Source organism: Colius striatus, chromosome 18 (assembly GCF_028858725.1).
Source record: "Colius striatus isolate bColStr4 chromosome 18, bColStr4.1.hap1, whole genome shotgun sequence".
Taxonomy (NCBI): Eukaryota; Metazoa; Chordata; class Aves; order Coliiformes; family Coliidae; genus Colius; species Colius striatus.
In genome coordinates, this window is record NC_084776.1 from 9,625,600 (window position 1) to 9,650,075 (window position 24,476).

At 40.6% G+C, this 24,476-nt stretch overlaps 1 protein-coding gene across 1 annotated transcript in view; it reads left to right on the forward strand.

Moving 5' to 3' along the window:
• Positions 1-11,278: 11,278 nt before the first annotated feature.
• The window catches only part of LOC104558376 (myosin-13), a gene marked incomplete at its 3' end in the record, with an annotated part of 33,361 nt that continues 20,163 nt past the window's right edge, over positions 11,279-24,476 (forward strand). The window contains exons 1-19 of the mRNA XM_062011036.1: positions 11,279-11,482; positions 11,577-11,720; positions 11,814-11,970; positions 12,522-12,549; positions 12,657-12,768; positions 15,608-15,700; positions 15,796-15,859; positions 15,959-16,057; positions 16,154-16,257; positions 16,433-16,571; positions 16,992-17,110; positions 17,201-17,350; positions 17,431-17,601; positions 17,729-18,038; positions 18,403-18,476; positions 19,023-19,110; positions 21,201-21,318; positions 22,720-22,843; positions 23,683-23,819. Of these exons, the coding sequence (XP_061867020.1) occupies positions 11,279-11,482; positions 11,577-11,720; positions 11,814-11,970; positions 12,522-12,549; positions 12,657-12,768; positions 15,608-15,700; positions 15,796-15,859; positions 15,959-16,057; positions 16,154-16,257; positions 16,433-16,571; positions 16,992-17,110; positions 17,201-17,350; positions 17,431-17,601; positions 17,729-18,038; positions 18,403-18,476; positions 19,023-19,110; positions 21,201-21,318; positions 22,720-22,843; positions 23,683-23,819 (2,435 nt within the window). The remainder of the gene's footprint in view (positions 11,483-11,576; positions 11,721-11,813; positions 11,971-12,521; positions 12,550-12,656; positions 12,769-15,607; positions 15,701-15,795; positions 15,860-15,958; positions 16,058-16,153; positions 16,258-16,432; positions 16,572-16,991; positions 17,111-17,200; positions 17,351-17,430; positions 17,602-17,728; positions 18,039-18,402; positions 18,477-19,022; positions 19,111-21,200; positions 21,319-22,719; positions 22,844-23,682; positions 23,820-24,476) is intronic.

Sequence of the window (24,476 nt, forward strand, 5' to 3'; positions counted from 1 at the left end):
TGGTTTTTTGCTGCCTCTGTCTTTAGCAGATATCTTTTCTTTCAGTGAGTGTGTGGACTTCTAACTAGGTTGTAGTTCACACTATTACTATCCACAGATAGAAACTTTACAGATAGTAGTTGCCTTCTTTGAAAAAATCTTTGCATTCCAGTGTAAAGACAGGATTTTGCACTCACACAGGCTCTTCCCTGTCTACTATGCACAGGATGAAACCCAGACTTACAAAATGTGGGCTGCAAAAGCCCTCCACACTCTGGGATCTGTATCGGTCCATTACAAAAACCTCTGTGTTCACAGAGCAGTGCTACCAGGTCTCTAAATTCTTATCAGCCTGGTTCTGCCTTCTGTGCATCACAGGAAGCCTGGTAAGGGTATCATGTTTTTACCCCAGTTGCAGCTAAGCACCACATGGTCACTCACTCCTGCCCCTACCTCCAATGGGATGGGGAGGAGAACTGAAAGACAAAGGTAAAAAGTGGTGGATTGAGATGAGGATAGTTTAATAGGACAATACATAGAAAGAAGAAATAATAATAGCAATAATACTAATTAAAAGAGTATGCAAAGCAAGTGATGTACAATGCCTTGCTCACCACCTGGAACCCCTGGGAAGATATTTTACAAAAAGCAGGGGAATGCTTAGCACCAGGCAAGATCCTTCTGACATCCTGATAATCATTACTCAGTATATTCATGACTTAGAATAGTGACAGTTGTTTCATAATGTGCAAGGAGGACCTACAGAGAAGGATACCAAGGGTATAGGAGACATTCCTTGTGAGGGGTGTGAGGTTACATAAGGAGTGTGAGGACACAAGGCCCTTTGAGGCAGTAACATGGGGCTCTAATGCAATATGCATATAAATAGAGCTACTGGAGTGAGCTCTCCACCAAACTGCTCCTGGGACTTGCTTCACATCCAGCCACTTTGGACCCTGAGAGACCATCCCCAAGGACACTCACGTGTCTGCAGCAATGATTACTGGCCTGTCCTTGTCCAGGATCAGTTCTCAGAACTATCTACCTCATCTAACAACATGGATACACACTTAGTTTCTTTAAGAAAGGTGATAAACCTTCTCACATGGCTTTTAGATATTAATTAAGGCAATACCAGCTGGTTCTCCCACCTATTCACTTATTTTTGATTTCCCACTGGGTTTGTGGAACATGACTTCCCTTCACAAATGCCATTTTTATCAGTATGTTTTATTTACTCACTATTAGCTTCTACTATTTTCTCAGTTCAGGCACCACGTTTACTGGGCCACAGTTCCCCGAACGCCTTATTTTAAATTATCATTCTACCAGACTACTTCCAGATCTCCAAAAGCAAGGTAGCTTTAGTTAGAGCCCACAAACCACAGCCAATAGTTCAGCTGTTACATTCCCATGCCTTTTTTGAAATCTTGTGTGAATCCCATCTGGTCTTGGCCACTTGTTAGTATTCATTTTGTCTATTTTGGCAACATGCAGAATGTGCAATCATCATCATTTTATTAGCTGAACAATTCTGGCATGAAAGTCAAGCCATTTCTTACCAACATCATTTTTTTTCTCTGCTGCTACTAGTTAAGATCCCAAATAAGCAATATAATTTGCTCTTGCACAAGGAAACAGTACAGATATGCGACCAGCTCTAAGCAGGAGCAAACAATCTGTATGCTGCCAGAATTTCCAGGGAAAAAAGTGGTTTGTTGCCCTCAAAATACCAAGGTAAAAATGATGGCTGTGAAATGAATTGCTTTCTAGTTTAATTGCCTCAAGGAAGGACAGAAGGAAATAGATGACCTGTTATTTAAGGTGAAATAGCCCCACAGTTCACACAGTAATAAATAGTCTTGTCAATAACTTGCACAGAATATGGATTGTTGCCAATTTCACAACTGCTGAAACAAGCTGAAGATATGATCATATCAATGCTTTATGTTGGGAAAAAAAAAAGATAACATGATAAATTTAGGATAGAAATCAACTTTCCCCAAAAATACACAATGTACTCATTAACCACTTTGCAGTATTCAGTAGTTAGCTGAAATCTGCAATGACCATGTTGCAGTACTTATAACAGGAGCTCTTCTAGACTGGGGGTAGTTGACAGCTGTGAAAACAACTTGCAAACATATTTTTAGAAAGAAATTCCTCAAAGATTATCATTAATTCTACTTGGCCTTGGTGCAGTGTCAAACTCGTGCTCAGTGATGCAGATCAGCCTGCAGTATCATTCACTTTTGAAAAGTTTAGATTGACTTTCTTTCCCTTTACATAAATTATCTTTCAACTTCCATTAGCAAAGAATTAAACTCAGGCTGAGGAGATGAACTTATAGTACACATTTTTAAAGTTCAATACATTTGTTTCTATTAAAATCAGGAGCCCTCGTTCAAGAATCTATTTGAAGATATTTCCTTCTATAAATGTGCATTTATTCTGTCATCATTGATCATTTAAGCCTAAAAATCTGTCTACTCTGAGAGAAGCTCTTTTTCCCATGGAATAGGGGAATGTATGCCAAAAGGCTTTCACTAAAGAGGACATTATTAAATGAAAATGTGGGGTTAATATGGCATTAAATTGCAGTGAGACTTCAATTCTCCATTTTGCGAATGGTGTTTTTCTTCAGAACCAGTTCCACACAACTTTACAAATACATAATTCAAAGGACAGAGAACAGGATCTACCCTGTAATAAACACTAATAATATATATGATGAGTATCTTTGTGGCTTTCAAAGATCTGCATGAACAGTTAAAGATATAGCCCAAACTTACTAGTGCCAATAAATGATCCTAAAGACCAGAAAACTTTGCATCACTGAATGTAATGGAAGATGTAATGGAAGAATCCTACATGAAAGCTGAAGCCCCCGAAAAACTGTATTTTCAGAAGCTGTTTAAATTGCTGGAGGACAAGAAGTTAGTTGCCTCCCTTCCCCTTTCAGTCTTCCGGGTGTATTGAAACATAATAACCTGTCCAGACAAAGGTATAAAAAGTCTGAAAGGTAGATGGTATGACAAATAAATCTGCTTAAAGACCTAGGTAAAGAGGGCTGGGTATGAAACATGAGAATAGCTACCTTAGTTCCAATCAAAATGTCCATCTGTCCCAGCAGTGTCTGACAGTTGCAGATATAGCAACTTTCCAAGTCAGTGGTTTGGGGACTTAGGACAGGCAGACTTACATCACTGGCCACTTGTGCTAAGATACAGAGTGACTGTGATAGAGTCAAAGCTATTTGGTGCTGTGAACAGGTGTGGTGTGGCACCCCACCACTAAATGTGAACTGAGTCCTGCCAGAAGCACAGGAACAGAGAAAACAAACAGTTTTATCCATAAAGAGTGAAGATTTTACAAATGCACAATGTTTTCAGGTTATCTTGGTATCTAACCTTCCAGCTACCAACACAGCCTTACATTTACATTTGATACATTGTTTGACAGAGTCAGGATTATGAGAACTCATGAAGATTTTGTTTGTATGATGATGCCGTGATTGATCAATCTCTGTAAAGAGCAGAATTTACAGAAACCATGCAGATCAATCAGCTGGTACAACACCTGTTTAGAAACTGGCACAATAAATGTCTGGCACTTTTCTTGACAAATTGCTGTAAAAATCTTCAGCCATACTTATGCTTTTGACAAATTCACATCTGCATATATTGTGTGAAAATAAGCAGTATAAACAACAACATGTCAGTTAAGATTGACAATAGACTCATCACATCAATACCATATCTATATCTGCATAGAGATATGCAATACTCTAGAACTTACATGGTGTATTTACCTGACTTAAGATGTGCTTTCAACAAATCTCTCTGGTACATGATGTTGAGTCTTTACATGCAACCCATTTGGTCAATTGTCTTTTTCAACTTTAATAAAGTTTGAAGGTTCAGTTTATCTAACTAGAAGTGGAAATTTCTACCTGACCATAAGAGAAGTCATCTTCTCTATTTAATTTGCCCAAAGTAGACATTATTTCCCCACTCCTACAATGAGAAGCAAAGTAGACATTGAGACTCCTGAGCTATTTAGCTCCTCAGTGCTTTACTGGGAAAGCAGAACTACTGGATGCTTTATCAACAGGGGCCACTCTCCTTCAGAAGCAACACTGATGTCCACATATATAAAGGAACTCAGAAGCCCTCTTAAAGGAAAACTACATACTCTGGAAAATGAAATGGTAATTGTGAACCTGATTGTCTTATCTAGAAGCTAATGTTCCTCCTCAGACTGCTCCTGAATTTTTTTATTGCTTCATAATATCTTTTATAAGGTGAGTAATCTCAAAACATACATTCCCTTCCCACATCATCTCAGTATCACCAGGTTAGGGTTCCTGCAGGGCCTGAACAAATCTTCAGTCACAAGACATATTGAGAAATGCTGGGAAAGCCTGGTTATGCTCTGAAAACAAAAAGTGCCACAACAACGAGGCTCCCAGCCCTTTTCTATGGCCACAATGCAGCAGACACCTCATGTTATTCTATTGCTGAACTTTGCAGTGCTACTCTCCAGTCATAACTTACCCTCTTGTCACCATTTTGGACAAATATCTCTGCACTCTGGCTTTTCTCCCTCCTTGAGAGACTCTTCTGTTTTCCCTGCTCCTTGTGCAGGTTTTCAGAGAAGACCATACCTGAGACAAGGATACAATGATGCAAAAAAATCCTCAAACTCCAAACAATAAAAAAAGGAAGATACAATGTTCCCTGAAGACAGTATGAACCTGTCTCCACCATTCTAGCTTGGTGGAAGGCTGCTTTACAGATATCTGGGGTTTCCCGAGGGAGGCAGAGTCAGACCTCATTACCTGTGAGGAAAAGGGGATGGATTTGTTGTCAAAATAAAAGAGGTTCTGGTTAAAAGTTCTTTGTATCTGCTGGCAGAAATCACAAATCTGGGCCTGATATCACCTACAAGGGTAGTTCCTTTTGGCTTGGGGAATATGCACAGTCTGGAGAAGGTTTGCTAGTATTCCTCAAACTCATTATTTGCAGTCTATTATTTTTCATGTGCTCAGGTCTTCCCCTAACAACTTGTGAATTCCCAGCCATGCTGGAGGATTATCCTTATTGCTTTTCCTTTATTCTAAAGGTCCTTCTTTAGCGTAGTCAATCTCACTGATCCTTGCAGTTAGATGCTCTGCATAGGTGCCACCCATTATGCCTTCTGGCAATGAACTACATCTTCTTTCATCTATTTTGAACCACCATCCTGCTGTTTTCATTGGATGTTGCATAGTTCTTACATAAAAGAGACATTGAATGTATCTATGACAGGATTTTTCAGACAGTATAGATATATTACCTTCTTCACTGAATCTTTTTCAAGAAATCAAAGCAATTCAAAAAGAACGGGAGAATCAAAGTCTGCTTTCCTCACACGGAGGTTATGCCATTCCAGTCACGTCCTTTTCCACTCCTCTTCTGAAGTAACTTGTCCTGACAATCTGGCAAGCAGACATTATGTTTCAGAAGCATTATTAACACTAATTTTCAATAATTCTTTACATATTGGGGAACCCCCAGAGGACAGGTAGTAATTTAAAATTCTCCAAATATTACAAATGTTTGTAATACTTACATGAGTGTTGTAAATAACAGACTAATTGTATTGATATTGACTTGAGGCAAACACTGGCATACTTGATAAGCCAAATGAAATACAATAATTTGTACTGTCTTTTTAAAGTAGCTTAAACTGTGTTCATATGAGTTTAAGTACTTCCTGGTTAAAAGTAGAAATACTAACAGCACATAGATTTGTTATTAGGTTTCATTTGTATGTATTTTGGTAAGCTAGAAAATCACAAAACCAGAGCAATACACACTACATAGACTAAAAATTGCTTAACTGATAGGTGTCAAAATTATTCTGTATGTCTAGGGTCACCAGTGGGTGGGTGTGAGTATGGAAAGGATTGGTTCTTCACCATATACTGTTTTACTAAAAAGTTACACAGGAGGAAATGCAAAATCACTTTTAGTACAAAAGAATTAGAGGAGTCGGATATAAAAGACAAGATAGTCCCTGACAAGAAGTAATCATGGTTCTGTTATCCCTACGGTTAAGCTAAAGATGCACATAATCAAAATGCAAACATGAGTGCATATAATAAACAATGAAGAAGGCAGTCTGTAATACAGATGAGGAGAATCAGAACCAGCTTTTGAGACTGCTGAAATGTAAAAAGTGCATACAAGATGCACTGCAGCAGCACAGCTAATTTGAGTATTTGATACATAGCAATTGGTCACATCTGAGTAGTTACCACTGTCATTCCATGCAGTGTCCCTGCTCACACTCCAGGCCAGACTATGATAGACAGGCAATGGGTCTGTTTTATACAAAAAATCAATGGAATAAAAGTGTTGAAAAACATACTGAAAAAGACTCAAGAAGCAAGAGAAAGAGCCTAAATAGGACACGTCTCAACCCTGCATGTTGCAATGTCAGACTTGAAGGAGTCCTTTTTCTGTTACAGAATCCAATATACCCTTTTAGATGCCTTTACTTCCTATACAGTGTACCTAAATAGTAGGCATCATGAACATAATCCAAAACAAAATGCCATTTAGAACTGTGCAAATGCACCAAGGACATTCCCTAGATCGAGCCAACATGAAGTGATGACAACAATGCATTTGAAATTCTTTCTGGATGGTGACCTGGGACACTTGTATAAAGAGGTGATAACATTTCATGGCCTCTGAAGTTTAATCATTTTTTTTGACAAATATTTCTTCTGTTTTTAAAATAAAGATGAGATTTTAAAATAAAGATGACCAATCTCCTGTACAAAATAATCTAATAAGAGTATTTGTCTAAGCCGTGAGAGACTTGAAGTCAACTCCTACTGTCACTTGAGGAATTCAGATCCCCTGCTCTCACCCCCTTAGCTATATGGCTCTCCGCACACTCTCAGCTTGTGCATAGGCCCAAGTGGGAATGGATGAACATTCTCAATATTCCTTCTGAAGTTCTGCTCTCCAAGAGGAGGAAAAGAAAGAAGAGAAGAGAAGAGAAGAGAAGAGAAGAGAAGAGAAGAGAAGAGAAGAGAAGAGAAGAGAAGAGAAGAGAAGAGAAGAGAAGAGAAGAGAAGAGAAGAGATCACACAGAATCTGATAGAAGAAACCCATTAAGAAATATTTAATCTAAAGCCATAACATCAGGATAAGGGACTCCTTGAACAATGAGCTTTTCCAGGTTGGGAGAACACGCTAGGTAAGCAGCATTAAGTGTTTATTATATTTTTTCCTGTGCATCTGTCCTGGCCATGGCTAGGGAAAGAACAATGGGTTTGAGGGACTAAATATGTCTGTTTCTAAGTTTTTGTCTACAGGTTTTATAGGTTGAAGTGGCCCATGACAGAAGAAAGAATTATATATAGGTCTCTCATTGAAGAAGAGGAGCATGGAAGGAAGAAAACAGTTGATCTTGCGAGTTTTCACACTTACTTTGGTGTGTAAGGCAATTTGTGCTTTCTCTGATTAATAGCTCATGTACTGAGATAAAGGAATAGAAAATAGAAATATGGGATTTAATTCATGCGACTAAAAGTAGCCAACTGACAGCACTTTAGACAGTCCTGTATTTGACAATTATTCTCAATTATTACATCCAATTATTCTCAATTATTACATCCCATCCCTCAGTCAAAGCTCTTAGAAAAAGCTGATCTTCATCCACCTGTGTCAACATTTACGTGTCCAACATAACACCACTTAGACATCTGCACTCTCCTTCCACACACCCTTACAGAGTAAGTTAAAGTGATTCCAGTTCAACATTCAGCCTTCTCTGGGACATCTTCTGCAGGAGGAGCACAGAAACCAGGCTCCTTCTCACAGGCTGAGACCTTGAGTACGCCTGTAGACCCCAGGTACTGTAAACCTACAGTCCAGGACTGCAAGTCTGTCTTGTGGTACACAAGCTGGCAGTTGACTTACTCTGTCCCAAGCTTGAGGCCCACTTCAGGATTGACAGCACTCCCCATACAGTGTTTTAAAGACGTTTAACAAGAGAAAACTTCTGACCCACTAAGTCTTTCTCCTTCTCTACCAGCATCTGTAGACAGATAGAGTGGATAGGATGGGATCTGCTGAAAGCATAGCCTGTAAAGAAATAATGGTGCATAACTACAAAAAAAACCCAAACATATCTTGTTGGTTAAAGCAAGCTCTTGAAGTCAGGAGCCAAGTGTTGCCTTATTTGGCATTATCAGAGCTGTCTTTGGATTCCTTCATCCTCCATCCTGGCACAGAGCAATGTGAAAAGAACAGGTCAGTGCAGCTGACTCCATACAACCTTAAACCAATCCTGTCTCTGAGCAATTAGCAGAGAGATCAGAGCTTCAACACGTTTACAACTAAAGAGTAAATTATTATTGACCAAAAATAGAGCACTTGACTGCTGTGTGGGCAGGAGGTTACATATAAAGAGCCACAGCTGAAGGAAATCTTATTCTTTGTTACCTCAGCATCTCACGGTAAGTCCCATCTTCTTGCTTCATATTCTGACCATATCTCCACAGCTCTGCAGAGAGGTGGAACATGTAGGGGCATTTTCTTCCCATTCTCCACTTCTAACATTCCAGGTCATGTCTTACATACAATGTCAAGGTTATATGACGCAAACCACCCCAGTGTGGTGGAACAAGGAGGAGCAGAAGAGCCGTGGCATGACATTCCTTGGAAGGGCTTTCTACAAACTTTGGTAGCTACAAGTCCTATGAAAGCCACTGGACAAATAACTCTGAAGGCTGATGAAATTTATTGGGAAAATACATGTAACATAGCTGATCTTTTCCTAGACATTAGACTTGCTTTCAGCAGACCACAATAGTGTGGAGAAGATCAGAAGATTTTCTGTGTAGCTCAGGACTTGGAAGGGCCTGTGTACAGTTCAGCTGTTGGGAGAGATGACACAAGGTGTATAATGTTTAATCGAGTATAGCTCAGAAAATGGATTGGGTTTGATTTAAGTCTCTCTGTCCTTCTACACAGATACTGAAAGCAGATTTTCTCCTGGGCTCTCTGAAGGTAAGGGTTTAACAAATAATGTAGTTTTGCTAACTGATTCTGAGCAATGAGTGAAGCTCACTCAGACAATGGCAAGAGCAGGTGGCGAAACTACAGAACTAGATATGTTATAGAACTAGGTTCACAGAAAAGGATATATGCTATTTTAATCAATATGAGCATGTTCAGAGTTCTTACCAGGAAATAAAAGTGGCAAATACTCAAGCTTAGCCAAGAGGACATGAGAGTCAGCAACAGTAATGTAATCCCTGGGATTCTGGGATTTATAGACAATTAAAAGTCATCCCCTGCCATCTGCACAACTGCTCTAAGCCTGAAAATGAGCTTGTGTTCAGAGAGGAGGCTCAAAGTAATATGCAAGAATTCTCTAAGCTTATCTTGCCTTAAGTTAGTTTCCTCTGGAGTAAGATCTAGAACATTAGATGGTGCCTTTGGCTTATCACACAGGTCCTTAAATTAGAATGAAGTTTAGGACATTCTTTCCTCCTGTCTGATAGACAGTTCTGTTCATGTACAAAGAGTCACCTTCATGGAGAACTTAATATGCACCACTCTGGTCTAGGTTTTCTGGAGCAGGTTAGTAACTGAGTGACTGGGAGAGTTCACCAGAGCAGCAACAGGAGCCCTCTGCACTTGTGTCTTCCATCCTAATACCAAAACATGCTCACTGAAATTGGAGATGAAAGGGATGGAAGTACTGGCTATTCTCCCAGAGAATGCCTTCTTATCTGTTCATGAAGATACATTTCATACAATTTCCTATCCAAATCATCTAGTAATTTCACAGACTGTACCCCTTGAGCAATTTTCTGACAACCCATTGGAATTTTCTGCTTAACCTTTTCATGGACACTGAAATAATTTCTTCCTTTCATGTTGCTTCCCTCGAGCCACTCCAAGGCAGGATCATACAGGCAAAACTGACGAGCTTTATACACATAGAAAAATAATTTCAAAGTAAGTTAAAGGTTCTGGGTTCTGCACTTTGAAACTCCTAGGTATTAAAGGCTCTTGAGAGATGTCAGGTCTTGCAAGGTGGATATTCTATAGCTGAAAGGTTTTGCTGAAAGACATCAATACTTCTATAGTAATGTGCCCAAAAGCAGCATTACAAATGCCTTCAGATTCTGTTCATCATTTTCTTGCATATAAAACCACTGCATGTTGATCATTTCAGTACTGTGGTGCCTTGGAAGTAGATAGCTAAGTTGTTTAACTCTATTCCTTCATCTTTTTTAGTACCAGTGTACATCAGACAGCTCATGAAGTAGCAGTTTAGAATTACTATTCCTTTTGCTAGCCTGTATATTAGCTTGCCTGAAGAAGAACATTCTGCATATGCAAATTCCTGCCTACATTATTTCTGCCTGTGTTATTTCCAGATGCTCTTTAATTATCCGGGTCCATCCTCTTGAGTGTAACAACCAATAGCAGTCTCCTGAAATATTTTACTAGACAAATCCCTAGCTGAATGTCTGGTACATATTGGAACACATTAATTGTCTTTTAATGATTCGTAACCACTATTACTCTATATAGTAAGTTAAAAATTCTTTCAAATGCTATGTCAACCACTTATCTAGATAATACTATGCCATTATTACCTTCAACATACATTATATTCTTTTGTTTTCCCACAGATCTGAAAAGACTTTTTATATTTGGTTCATATGATAAACAGGTTTGGCTTTAGATAGATGATAATTAACAGAACAGAAAAGAAAATTCAACTAGTTGAACTTTCCCTGTTTGGTATTAAAACACAGAACACAGAAGCATGCCGAGAACACCTCCACTTAGAAATTATGTGTGGGAGCCAATTTGGTTAACTTAGGGCTTTTATTTTTGTCTAAAGTTTTAGATATGTAATAAAATAATCTAAGTGGCTTTGAAGAGACGTAGCTTTGCAGCTGTGGGAACAGAAGGTGTAGATATAGCAGGAGAGGTTTTTGAAGACTTCTAGCTGGATATTCTGACTTCACTTGGGCCCACAGGCATCCTATTTAAGGCATGTCCAACAATAACACACCTCTGTCTACAAAAGGAGCTTTCTTTATCAGGACTTCTTCAGAGGATACTTAAAATTGAGGAACAATTTAAATGCTTGACACTGATTAGTCCTCTTGGTCCTTTTAGTCATTAAGCATGACCACTTTCTGGATAAACATAAATTACAAACCCACATGTTCTCTGAAACTTTTCTGAATCCCTCCAGAGCAACTCCAGCCATGAGTTCAGATGCAGAGATGGCAATCTTTGGAGAAGCTGCTCCCTATTTACGGAAGCCTGAGAAGGAGAGAATTGAAGCCCAGAATCGCCCGTTTGATGCTAAGGCAGCCTGTTTTGTCGTGGATGAAAAGCAAATGTATGTGAAAGGTACCATACAGAGTAGAGAAGGTGGCAAAGTCACAGTTAAAACACAGGACGATGCAGTAAGTGATAACAACTGTTACTCACCCATTATCATCCAGTTCAGGAAGTTCCCTGGCTGAGATTTTTTCTCTTGTTCCCTTCTGCTTTGGTCAGACTGTGACTGTCAAGGATGATGAAGTCTTTCCCATGAACCCTCCCAAATTTGATAAAATCGAGGACATGGCCATGATGACCCACCTCCACGAGCCCGCCGTGCTGTACAACCTCAAAGAGCGTTACGCAGCCTGGATGATCTACGTGAGTACCAGCAGCAGGCTTCCTGTGGGTAGCCAGGACGAGCTGCTCTGCCAGGCTCAGGGGAAGCCAACGTGCTGTCTCCCTTCCCCACAGACCTACTCGGGTCTCTTCTGCGTCACCGTCAACCCCTACAAGTGGCTGCCGGTGTACAACCCGGAGGTGGTGAGTGGCTACCGAGGCAAGAAGCGCCAGGAGGCCCCTCCACACATCTTCTCCATCTCTGACAATGCCTATCAGTCCATGCTGACTGGTGAGTCTTTTGATAATAATAGGAAACTCTGATATACACAGGGCCAGCTGCTTGGTCAAGGAGCACTTGACAGTTCAGGCATCTTACCGTTGTTCTGTTTAATGCCTGATGACAACAGGTTCCATATTTCTACAGCACAACTCAAGATTAGACTGCTTGTAACATCTTAATGACCTCTGTGCTGCCAGAGAATGAAGAAAAGGCAGTACCTAGCTATACAACTTTGTGCCCAGAAAGAGTAAGGAAGTGACACAGCAGAAGCTGATTCCAATTAAACAATATTTAACCAAGGTCCATATATAAAAGAAAGCAAATAGTAAATGGGAAGCCTTATAAAGAACCACTGAAGGGAGTTAAGTTCTGGGGTGCTCCATCCCTCTGTGCACAAAAAAATCCATGTGCAGACAAATGCAGCATTTACCTTATTTGGTTACAAGTTCATAAATACAGCTATGATATAGTTCATTCCCTTGAAGCCAGTTAGTTATGTCTGAGGAACAGAAGGCCTCCACATCCCATCTGAACAGCTCTTTCTGTGACTTTGTTTTCAGATCGTAACAATCAGTCAATCCTTATCACGTGAGTATATAGACATATACATTGTCATATATATATATATATATCTGAAAAAGCTGGAAGACAAGTAAAAATGTTCCCTGTAACAATGAATATTTTAATTTCAACAGTGGAGAATCCGGTGCAGGGAAGACTGTGAACACAAAACGTGTCATCCAGTACTTTGCAACAATTGCAGTTACTGGGGAGAAAAAGAAAGACCAACAGCCTGGCAAAATGCAGGTATGTCACTAGCTTCCCCTTTCAGTGTTTGCCCAAAATTCTGACTGCAGAGAAGAAACTATCCGTGCATACTTTTGGGTAGCAGGACACTCAAAAGGCAGAAAGTGTAGTATAACTGAGGAGACAGTCAGGATGCACAGTCTGAACACATCTACACTCATTTAGCCCTGCTACCCAGCCTCTGTCCTTCTCAACACTAGTGCAACTCTTCTTATTTTCTTAATGTAGCAAAGGCCCAAGACTCAATTTCTCACCACTCTCCATTTACACAGAAATAAGTCCTCACCAGGGAGAGGAAGACAGCGTAACACAGCTATGCTGACTGTATCTAAACTGCCTATCTATCCATTAGTAGCCTATGAGATTGGCCACATCCACAGCACATGAGTGGATGTGAGTGTAAAGAGAGCAGTCAGCTTGTGTCATTCCTATTGACAGGGGAAGTGCAGGAACTCTGTACTCCAGAATGGTTGTACCGAAGTTGAGTCATTTCAGTTGCATCAGGTAGCAGTTTCCACTGGCTTGTTCTCCTGTCTGTGGACAGTGTGACAGCCCTGAAGGACAGCACATGAAAATGGGCAGATTTGAGTCAGATGGGAACATTGCCCTGACAGCTAGAAAGTGACCTCAGAAAGTGACCTCAGAAAGGATCCTTCCAGGAAAGAAAACAGATGCCCCAGTGCCCCTTTCTGCTGGACAGACCAGCAGCTGCAATGTGAGCCCACTGGTGCATTTGTGAGGTATGAGCTTCATTCCCTAGCACAGAGCAAGCAACAAACATCCTTGTGGGACAAGTGTGTCACCACAGGCTATGAGAAGGTATGTGCATCAAAGCAAGTGACACGCGTCAGCATGTAATTTGAGTACTCAAGGGCACAGTGGAACCTAAGGAGATTCCAAGGCTGAATATCCTAATTTCACTGAGAGGCAGGTGTCTGTGATTGATGGGTTGCTATGGCTGAGAAAAGTCCATCTTAAGCACTCTTTCCATCAGCACCATTTCAGAATCTCCTGGGCTCAGCTTTCACCAGCTGCTCACTATGCTGGGACTGATCTCAGAAAAACTTTGAGACAGCTGGGAGACATAGTGACCATATCTGATATAAGGAAAATCACCTGGCTCTCAGATGGGCAACAACCTCTTCTACTCTCTTGAGTTTATTCACAGAACACTCTCATATTTTTTGTATTCACAATCTCTGTAACAGTAGCATGTGCCTCTTCATAAGATCATTAAATAAACCACCCAGGTTATGGTTCTGTCTAACCCAGCATCCTACCTCAGATGCAGCCTGAAATCAGATGCCAGACAAGAATAAGAGACACCATGTAACAATATTTCATATAATCACAGAATGGTAGGGGTTGGAAGGGACCTTTAGAGATCATCTAGTCCAACCCCCCTGCCAAAGCAGGTCCACCTAGATCAGGTCACACGGGAATGTGTCCAGGCAAGTTTTGAAGACCATCTCAGCCTCCAGCACTTGACCACCCAGTCTGTAGACAGAATGAACTTGTGTAAAGAATTGCCATGTCTTCTTCCACGCTCTTCTCCATATGCACAATGCTCCCTTGTGAGTTCCCTGGTCACAGCTGTGACCTCTAATAAGAGGTTTGGAGTTGGTGTAGTCAGCTGCACTGACACACACATCCTTAAATAAGGATGGTCATTTAGAAAGCTGAAAGATACCTGTGCGAGGGCTTTGCTTTCTGGATTTGGGATTTTTATATATATTTTTAAAAAAAGTGAGAGCTTCATATGTTACTGTGATGCCTTAATTTTATAAGGTCCATCTTCACGGTGGACTAACAGAAACTAACTTAAATCTGTTGTGCCATCTGCAGACAGTGTTGGGAATGGCACTCCCTCTCCATTGCAAGACGTTAAAGGCTGCACTGAAAATTACATTCAAAACGTAGCAACTTCAGCTGGGTCACTCATGTTTCACCTGGATAAAAAAAATATTTGGAGGGGGTTTTTTTCCATTGTTTTCCATCTCTTTATTGGAAATTATCCCTCCTCTGACTATGTAGAGATCAATCATGACTTTGCTAGATGCCTTGAGAAAAGCTTTGCTCTATCATTCCAAAAAGGCACATGGTGATTCTGCTTCCTGGACCTTATTGTACAGAAAAGGAGAGGTATAATGCCATAGAAACTTCATTCTTCCCATATTTTTGCAGTTAACAAGAGTCCAACATTGAAACTTTACGTGTAGATCATTCCTTCTGCAGTCATGCAGCAGAAAATTCAAGAGCTTTTTTTAAGTTTAGTATTTGAATGTCAGGCTTTGTCCACATCCCACTCCTCTTTTTGAAGTATGCCTGGAGATGTAGTTCTGCATTATGAGAAGCTGCTGATCACTTGAATGCAATTGCAAAACTTTACATTCCTCTTTGCTAGGTGCTTCCTACTAAAGGCTGTACCTCTGTGTGTGTGTTCTGTGCCCTGGTCCTGGGTGCTCTGGACAACCTCCAGAGAAGTATCCCAGAATTTCCCTATTTCCTTTAGCTGTCATGGCCTTTGTGAATGGGATTGTAGAAGCACCTCTTTCATAGATTTCAAACTGCAGATCTTCACTGTAGTGGCTCTCTATATGATATGCAATACGTGATAGCAGATACAAGAAGGAAACAAAATACAACTGCGTCTTTCATCAGTCTTCCCTTTGAAAGCAATGGCAATATTCATAAGTGATGGCTGATGGGTGTTTAAAAGTCTGCTAAATTTTAGGTTAAAATCACTTATGAAATTTTAAAATTATCTGTTTATAATAGCTCCTTTGCAATACTTAACCAGCAGCAAAGTTTGACAAGAAGCTTTTTCTGCTGTCACTAGGGAACTCTGGAGGATCAGATCATCCAGGCCAACCCACTGCTGGAGGCCTTTGGCAATGCCAAGACTGTGAGGAACGACAACTCCTCACGTTTTGTGAGTTGATTTCAGATTGATTGGTATGCAGACATCTAATATATCTCTCACTAACTGATTGCTATACCAATGTGTTGATCTGTACTGCTTGACAGGGAAAATTCATCCGGATTCACTTCGGACCAACGGGCAAGCTGGCCTCTGCAGATATCGAAACCTGTGAGTTGGTGCAAGTCAGACGGAACAGATGCAGAACTTGTGCATTTATGATCTTAACTTAGTCTCTCGGGAGACTAATGGCATCTCTCTTTTGGTTAGATCTTCTGGAGAAATCCAGAGTGACTTTCCAGCTGGCCAGTGAAAGGAGCTATCATATTTTTTACCAGATAATGTCCAACAAGAAGCCGGAGCTCATTGGTGAGTGTCAGCATTGCTGGGCTTGACTCAGTGAGTGCTTTCCCTTTTCATTGTGACCTGCCCTGGTGCCACCAGAGATACCCTCTATACCTGCAGATCTCCTCCTCATCTCCACCAATCCCTACGATTTCCCCTATGTGAGCCAAGGAGAAGTCACTGTTGCTAGTATTGATGACAGCGAGGAGCTGCTGGCAACGGATGTGAGTGCAGCAGAGCACCTGCTGGGCAGCCCTGCAGGACAAGGAGGCCCAGCTTGCTGTGGGCAGGGAGGCAGAGGGGGAAGCCCCACCTTCCTTCCCATTACAGCACACATGTGCCTCTAAACACCACCTTGTGCTTCTCTGACCTTCCTTGATTTGCCTGTTGCCTCTGCAGAGCGCGGTGGACATCCTGGGCTTCAGCCCTGATGAGAAGGTGGGGATATACAAGCTGACAGGGGCCGTCATGCACTATGGCAACATGAAGTTCAAGCAGAAGCAGCGTGAGGAGCAGGCAGAGCCAGACAGCACAGAAGGTAGTGCTGAACTGCAGAGTCTGCTCATGCACTGCACCAGGACACAAGCTAGCAACCCCATCCCATAAAATGCCCAACATTTTAAGAATTATTCTCCTTTCCCAGAAACTATTTTAAGTTTGTTGCAAGTTCCATGAAGTTAATGCTTTAATTTATGGAAACTAAGACATAGAGATGGAGCATTGTTGCAGTCCTCCAGGCACAAGCAGGAGTGTGCAGCAGCTGAGAGACTGCCTGTGTTGGGGGAGAAACATTCTTTATGGGATTGAAGCAGAGCTTCCCTTGACAACAGGTGCATTTGAGTAGCACCAAAAGTAGCCTTCTTAAACAGAAACATCCTAGAGGACCAGGACACCTTTGTTTGTCTCTTTGACACCTTTGTTTGTCTCTTTTTAACTCATCTGTTGTCTCTGATCCTAGTGGCTGACAAAGCTGGCTACCTGATGGGTCTGAATTCTGCTGATTTGCTCAAGGCTTTATGCTATCCCAGGGTGAAAGTCGGGAATGAATATGTAACTAAAGGACAAAATGTCCAACAGGTATCTAGGCAGCTGATCAGCTTTTCCTTTTGTTCAGACCTTTCAACTTTAACTCAACCTTCCTTACTGCCCTGGCTGTGCTTCTTACAGGTGTACAATTCAGTGGGTGCATTGGCTAAATCAGTCTATGAGAAGATGTTCCTATGGATGGTTATTCGAATCAACCAACAGCTGGACACAAAGCAGCCCAGACAGCATTTCATTGGTGTCCTGGACATCGCTGGCTTTGAAATCTTTGATGTGAGTTACAGTAGGAATGCTTGTCCATTGATGACTTTTCCAAACTAACCAGCTTTTTTGTGTGTATTTTGAATTTGCAGTTCAACAGCCTGGAGCAGCTGTGCATCAACTTCACCAATGAGAAACTGCAACAGTTCTTCAACCACCACATGTTCGTGCTGGAGCAGGAGGAGTACAAGAAGGAAGGAATTGATTGGGAGTTCATTGACTTTGGGATGGACCTGGCTGCCTGCATTGAGCTCATTGAGAAGGTAAGATGTACAATTTGCAGAGCAGGACAACAAATTCTGTGAGTATTAATACTGTCCCATGAAGGATGCTATTTTTTAATCTATGATTCTTACTGCCTTTTCACCTCTTCCTTTCTGCTTCTCCCAGCCCATGGGCATCTTCTCCATCCTGGAAGAGGAGTGCATGTTCCCCAAGGCAACTGACACCTCTTTCAAGAACAAGCTCTATGACCAGCACCTGGGCAAGAACAATAACTTCCAGAAGCCCAAGCCTGTCAAAGGCAAGGCTGAGGCTCACTTCTCCCTGGTGCACTATGCTGGCACAGTGGATTACAATATCTCTGGCTGGCTTGATAAGAACAAGGATCCCTTGAATGAAACTGTTGTGGGACTGTACCAGAAATCATCTTTGAAGCTGCTGTCCTTCCTGTTCTCTAACTATGCTGGGGCAGAAACAAGTGAGTGATTTTTCTGTGATGATCGATAAGACAAGAATCAACTAAACTCTACTTCTCCTCTCTGTGGTATACTCAAGACTCTATAATCCCCTAACATGACCTTGTTCTTACACATACCCAAATATGCCAAAACTAAGATGCCAACATGCAGAACTGAGGAAAACACCATGTTTATGTGGTGCAGAGAAGTAAAATTCAACAAGTCCAAAACAAAGTGACAGGAGGTGTATGTTTCCCAGCTTACTGTATTGTGAATCATGTGCATGCTTACTCATCCACTAGACAGGTGCCAAAGTGCAAGCACTTCGCCTTTGGGGACATACTGCTTACTCTAACCATTCACTTCCTATCTAATTCTTCCAAGGTGACAGTGGTGGTGGTAAGAAAGGTGCCAAGAAGAAGGGAGGCTCTTTCCAGACCGTGTCTGCTGTGTTCAGGGTATGTGAATTTCCCTTTAAATAAGACATACATCCAGAAAATATTATCTGAGGGATGGAGTATCTCTCCTATGAAGAAAGGCAAAGAGAGTTGGGTTTGTTCAGCCTGGAGAAGAGAAAGGTCTAGGAACACCTTATTTTAGCCTTTCAATATGTAAAAGAAGCTTATAAGAAAGACAGAAAAAGACTTTTTACTCCGGCCCATAGTGACAGGGCAAGGAGCAGTGGATTTAAACTGAAAGAAGGTAGGTTTAGACTGGAGATAAGGAACAATTTTTTTAAATTATGAGGGTTGTGAGACACTGGAACAAGTTGTCCATAGGAGTTATGAGTGTTCCATCACTGGAAGTGTTCAAGGTCACATTGGACAAGGCTTTGAGCAACTTGATCCCTGAAATTGACCATGGCAGGTTTTTTTTTCCTTGATGATCTTGAAAGGCCCCTTCCAATCCAAACCATTTTGGGACTCGACAAATCCTTGACATTTGAATAAGAATGCAGAAGCTTTGTAGCTCACGGCTCAAACCCATGTTTTACTCTAACACAGGAAAATCTAAACAAGTTGATGACTAACCTGAGAAGTACCCATCCTCACTTTGTGCGTTGTCTGATTCCTAATGAGACCAAGACACCTGGTAAGTCCATCATTATACTCTGAAGACATGAGACTCGTGGCAATTGGCCTGCTTAGCTTCCACAGCAATGTCCAGAACAGCTCCCTTTGTATGCGAAGTTCTTAGGTGGGGGTTGGCCTATGGGACAGTGCTCAAGTAAACTTTCTTGCATTGTTTACTGTGACTGTAAAATTTCAGGCATCACATGGTCCACAACACTTATCCATCTTTGCTTAATGTCTGTGGACAGCTCAAGATGACAAAGATGAGATTGATTACAGCTGATGAAATTGTCTGCTAGGAATAACAGCATTAGCAAATCCCTTACAGATGCCTAGTTTTAAGGACCGCTGTGTTATTCAGAATTGTTGGGTTCAGCCCAAGACCACTTACTCATTTCTAAATATACAGTATTAGGATCTGGTTCACTGAGATGGGGGAATGTGAAAGAAATCATATATAATTTGTAGAATTCCATGTTCAAGTTGCTGGGTGTTGCTAGCACTTGGAAAGCACGTTGATATAAAGTTACCTTTTTTTCCTTTATTTAGTTATTAAACTATCACAAAGAGTTTAGTCCCTAAGAACAGCCAAATCTGAAGTATTTTCATGTGGCCATTAAAGTATCTGGGGAGAGACTTGCCCATGTAGGTCTAGTACTGTTAGAATAAGTAAATACTCATAGAATGTACTGGATGCAACAGGAGTATCAGGAAACAGGAGTTTAATATCTATTTAATCTACTCAGGATCAAAAGACCAATTTCAGAACATTTCTTAACTGCCTTGTTCATGTCTCTCTGTGTAGCCCTAAAGATCACAAGCAGGATTTAAGCAACAGACATATGTATGACATTCACATTTCAGCTATTCATCTAAACTTTTATATTCAGTGGAGAGAAGCTGGCATTTTAAGGTATGACTCATCTGGCTCCTTTCATCATCTATCTTAGGATGAGATGAATCACAATCTAGAAGAAACTGTTTCATTCCACCGACTATAACTGAAACCCTAATGGAAATGTCCACACTTCATATCTTAAAGTGAAGAAAGAGGAATCCCAACTGGGGTCTTGACAGTCAAGAAGGTGTAAGGAGGGGATTAAGAGAGTCTACTAAAATAGAAAAGCATATTTGAATGAATGATTTTGGCAGATATAGATGTCACTTTAATGTTCAGTTGGTTGCTTTGACAGAGGTGACTCAGGAGGAATCTTGACTTTGGCCTGTTAAAAAAATTTAGTAGTGTGAGTGAAATGAAGGATAGTGAAGGAAAAGAAACTGGACATTTTCTGATTTTTAGCTGGTTTTAGGCTGCTATGCTCAATATTCTAAGAAGTCTTTTGGGTACACTTTATTGATTGCACTGAAAAGATAAAGTTACAGGTATGGACCATTCTGTACTAATAAATGTATCTAACAGTTGATAAAAATTTCTGCATGATAAAGCGATTTCAAGAGAGTTTTATTCTGCCAGTTTTACTTTGTAACACTTGGGAGTAAGACCTAGAAATATAGTTGATTAGTATATCCAATAGTTATTTTAGGAGAAAGATAATGCTTCAGTTTTAATCAAGTCTCCTGTACAGGTAAACTGACAGTTTTAGGCAACTTGTTTATGTGCTCCTGTGTTTGGAATCTATCTAGCTATCAAATTTTATCAAGATTAAGTACAGTCACTATTTGCATGGCAGATCCAAGGTAAAATCATACATAACATGAAGAGATTATTGTCTAGATGGTACTACAGTCTACATTGTGCCACCTCTGCCACATCCATTGAGGATGCTGATGCTGGTGAAGATTTTTCCTCTAATCTCCTAAAGCACTCCCCTGCCATTTTTGAGTAATGTGTCCTGATGTCTTTTGGGCATTGGCAATTCACAAGCACTGCAGGTCCTAGCACTCTCAGTACAGCTTTAGCTCACTGAATCAACTCTCTACAACTTATATGAATTGAAGGCATGTTCTATCTTCACTTCTCATACCTTTAATCAGCAAGAACTGGTTTAATTTTACCCCTCCCAAAAAAAGTATGGTATTCTGGAATGCTAGTACATATGGGGATTCTTTGGAAGAAGAGGAGAACCTGATGGATGTATTTTGTTTCAGGTGAAATGGACCATTACTTGGTGATGCATCAGCTGCGGTGCAATGGAGTTCTAGAAGGCATCCGAATCTGCAGGAAGGGATTTCCAAGCAGAATCCTTTACGCAGACTTTAAGCAACGGTAGGTCTTCAGTTATTGCTGCCTCTTAAGATAAGGCCTCAGCAAACCCACAACCCAGGTGACAAGTCTAATGACACCATAGAGAGACACACTCTGAATCAGACTTTATTAGTGGTATTTGAGGGAACCAAGTCATTAATGCTGTCTTAGGTCATTCCATTCTGACCCATTTTGATCATAAAACCATAGAATCATAGATCAGTGATTTCTCCATGCTTCAGAACCAGTATAATTTCTTAACTGCAGTCAATCCCAATGATTCAAAGAGATGCAAAATACTTGTAGTGTTATGAATTAGCTTGCTCTTTGTTAAGTTTCCCAGAATATAGATACAAAAACAACACACGTCAGTGTAACCACCTTACAGTGCAGTGACTAAGTAGTCAAAAATTCAAGGCTTTGTCACTGGCCTGCATCTTGTGCCTTGTTTTCCTCATCTTTAAAATGGAGACAATTAAACTGGTTCATGTGAGTTCAGTTGCTATAAATCACTGAATCAGAACGGGCTGCTGTTATAATTAAATGTAACAGTAGCATCTTCCATGCTGAAAGATTGTGAAAAAGACCCAAGAACTCTCTGAAAATGCCCTGCAACCTGATGTTCAGTAAAGCATTAACTGGTCTCAGTTGTCAAATCATAATTTGATGTGACAGGTGAAGGAATTTATCTATAAAGGCCATGGTTCAGAACCACAAAGTGCTTTATAGTTCAAAAGGAATGTCCTGAAGTTCAGGAGGACCTACAGTGGAAGCCTAAAACAGAAAATAAATTCATAGCACCATTATCATTGTCTTGATTTTATATATTCTTTTTCAAGGCATCCTCATTGATGTGTCTGAACAAATCCCTTTAGAGGAATTAGGTGGTCCTATCCATGTCTCAGTATTTCCTTAATCATTAAGTTATCTTGCAAAATGCTAGAACTGCTGTCAGTATTTACAGAATAACGCCATTTTTAATCCAAACTCCACAACTTGTACAGAGTGGTACAACTTGTAGAGACTGTGCTGTATTCCCTTAGGAATATAGCTGATTTTTGTTACTAGTTTTAATTCACCTTCAATTTGAGCAGTGTTCCTCAGATCAATGAAACAAGATGAGATGAGGTTGACATGTTCTCACTATGTTCTTCCTAATTCCTGGAGCTGCAGAGACTCTTAAGTATGCACATTAATTTTGTATGTAACAACACACTGTGTTGTTACACAGCCAACAGATTCCTCTGAACAGTAGATATGTCCCCTTGTCATCACATTCTATTCAGCCAAGACCGTCTAGATTTCAGATGGCATATTCAGCTACTTTCTGATAGGTCAGCTTCTATATACTTTATGATGCACTCTGGATCCTATTTTCTTCGTGCTGTTTGCAATCAGTCCTTGCACCCTGTTTTACCACAGGTACAAGATTCTTAACGCCTCAGCTATTCCAGAAGGCCAATTCATTGACAGCAAAAAGGCTTCAGAAAAGCTTCTCTCCTCCATTGATATTGACCATAACCAATATAGATTTGGCCACACTAAGGTAAAGTCCTTGTGGAAGAGCAGGTATAACTAATGGCAAAGTTTTGTTTGTTGAAAGTTTTTCCTGTGTATGAAATCAGGTTTCACAATGGTTAGAAATAAAGTACACAAGCAGCAAGGAGTACAGAAAGCTTGACTAGTTCTAGGTGTATGTGTGAAAGGTAGCACTGTCAGCCCTGGGAACACCACACTACCAGAATGACCCAGCATGGCTGCAACTAGAACTACTGCTGCCCCTGCATCCTGACAGCTGAACTCATATCAATGCACGTTAGACAGGCTCAGACAAGTTTAGACTTTTCAGAGGATTTAGGCACATACACAAGTCTATCTTCCACATCTGATGCAGTGTTAGGTGGGACATTGATCTCTGATCAGCACAACCAAGGCAGTGTTATCTCTGGACAAACAGCCAGTTGCCTGCACTACTGAACAGACATCATCATGAATGTTTCTCAAGCCAGCTCTAAGTCAGTTCACAGAGCAAATTTTGAACCTTACATAGATGGGTAGAGTGCAGCGCAATTTGTTTAAAAGTTTGTTTTAATAATTACAGACAAGCTAGATCTTCCACAAACTACACTGGAGCAGGCACCAAACAACAGTGCAATAATGGGATTACATTGTATGATGTCATTGTATGTGTATGATGTACACAGAGCAACTTGTCATGAATCACATGAACACTGAGGATATGAATATTGACAAAAAATTCTCTAGCTGTTAAACCTTTACTCTACAGGCATTCTTCCAAAACTGCCTTGTACTACCCTGCATTAGCTGCCAATGGTTGTGTATCTGCCTAAGGCTCAGACTATTTGACTCTTTTTTATTTTCTAGGTGTTCTTCAAGGCAGGTCTCCTGGGACTTCTCGAAGAGATGAGAGATGAGAAGCTTGTGAGCCTCATCACTCATACACAAGCTATGTGCCGAGGGTACCTCATGAGAACTGAATTTAAAAAGATGAATGCAAGAAGGTAATATAAGAAAACAGTAACAATCATAATGTGTCACATCAAAAGTTCAGCAATGCAGTATACTGTCTCAGGCAAAAAACTGCCCTCAGGAATGACCCTTAGAAGGACTGGGGGAACAGTGAACTCTTTTCCATTTTCTGCCTTTAAAGAACCCTGTGATGGAGACAGTCAACTAAACAAGTGCTAAGGTTTTGACTGATTTGAACATGTCTGATAATTTCATTGGATCATATTGTTTTTGCAAGGAATAGCATATATTCATTTTCTGCTCTCCTCTTTAATTTTCTTTCATGGATCCATCATCTAAAATGAACAATTCTAGCACGTTCTAGAAAGTACTCCATACTTTTGACCATCCCAGATACCCTTCCCACTTCAGCTCTGTCCCTTTGAGACGGGATGAATCATGCAAAATTCAGAGCATAGGAGTGGCAGCACTGGGTGAGCCAAGCAAACCTTCTCAAATGTTGTTGGCAAGTGAAAGCTTTAAAGGCAGCAAAGACTGCACAAATGCCTAGGATATCCTGCCAATCAGCTACTTTTACTTGTAACTCTCTGTAGTACACATTTAGCTCAGGATCCTCCTAAAACAGAAATAGTTTCTAAGAATGCAATAACTTACTGGATTCCTCTTCAAGGAATTGCCTAATCTCCTTT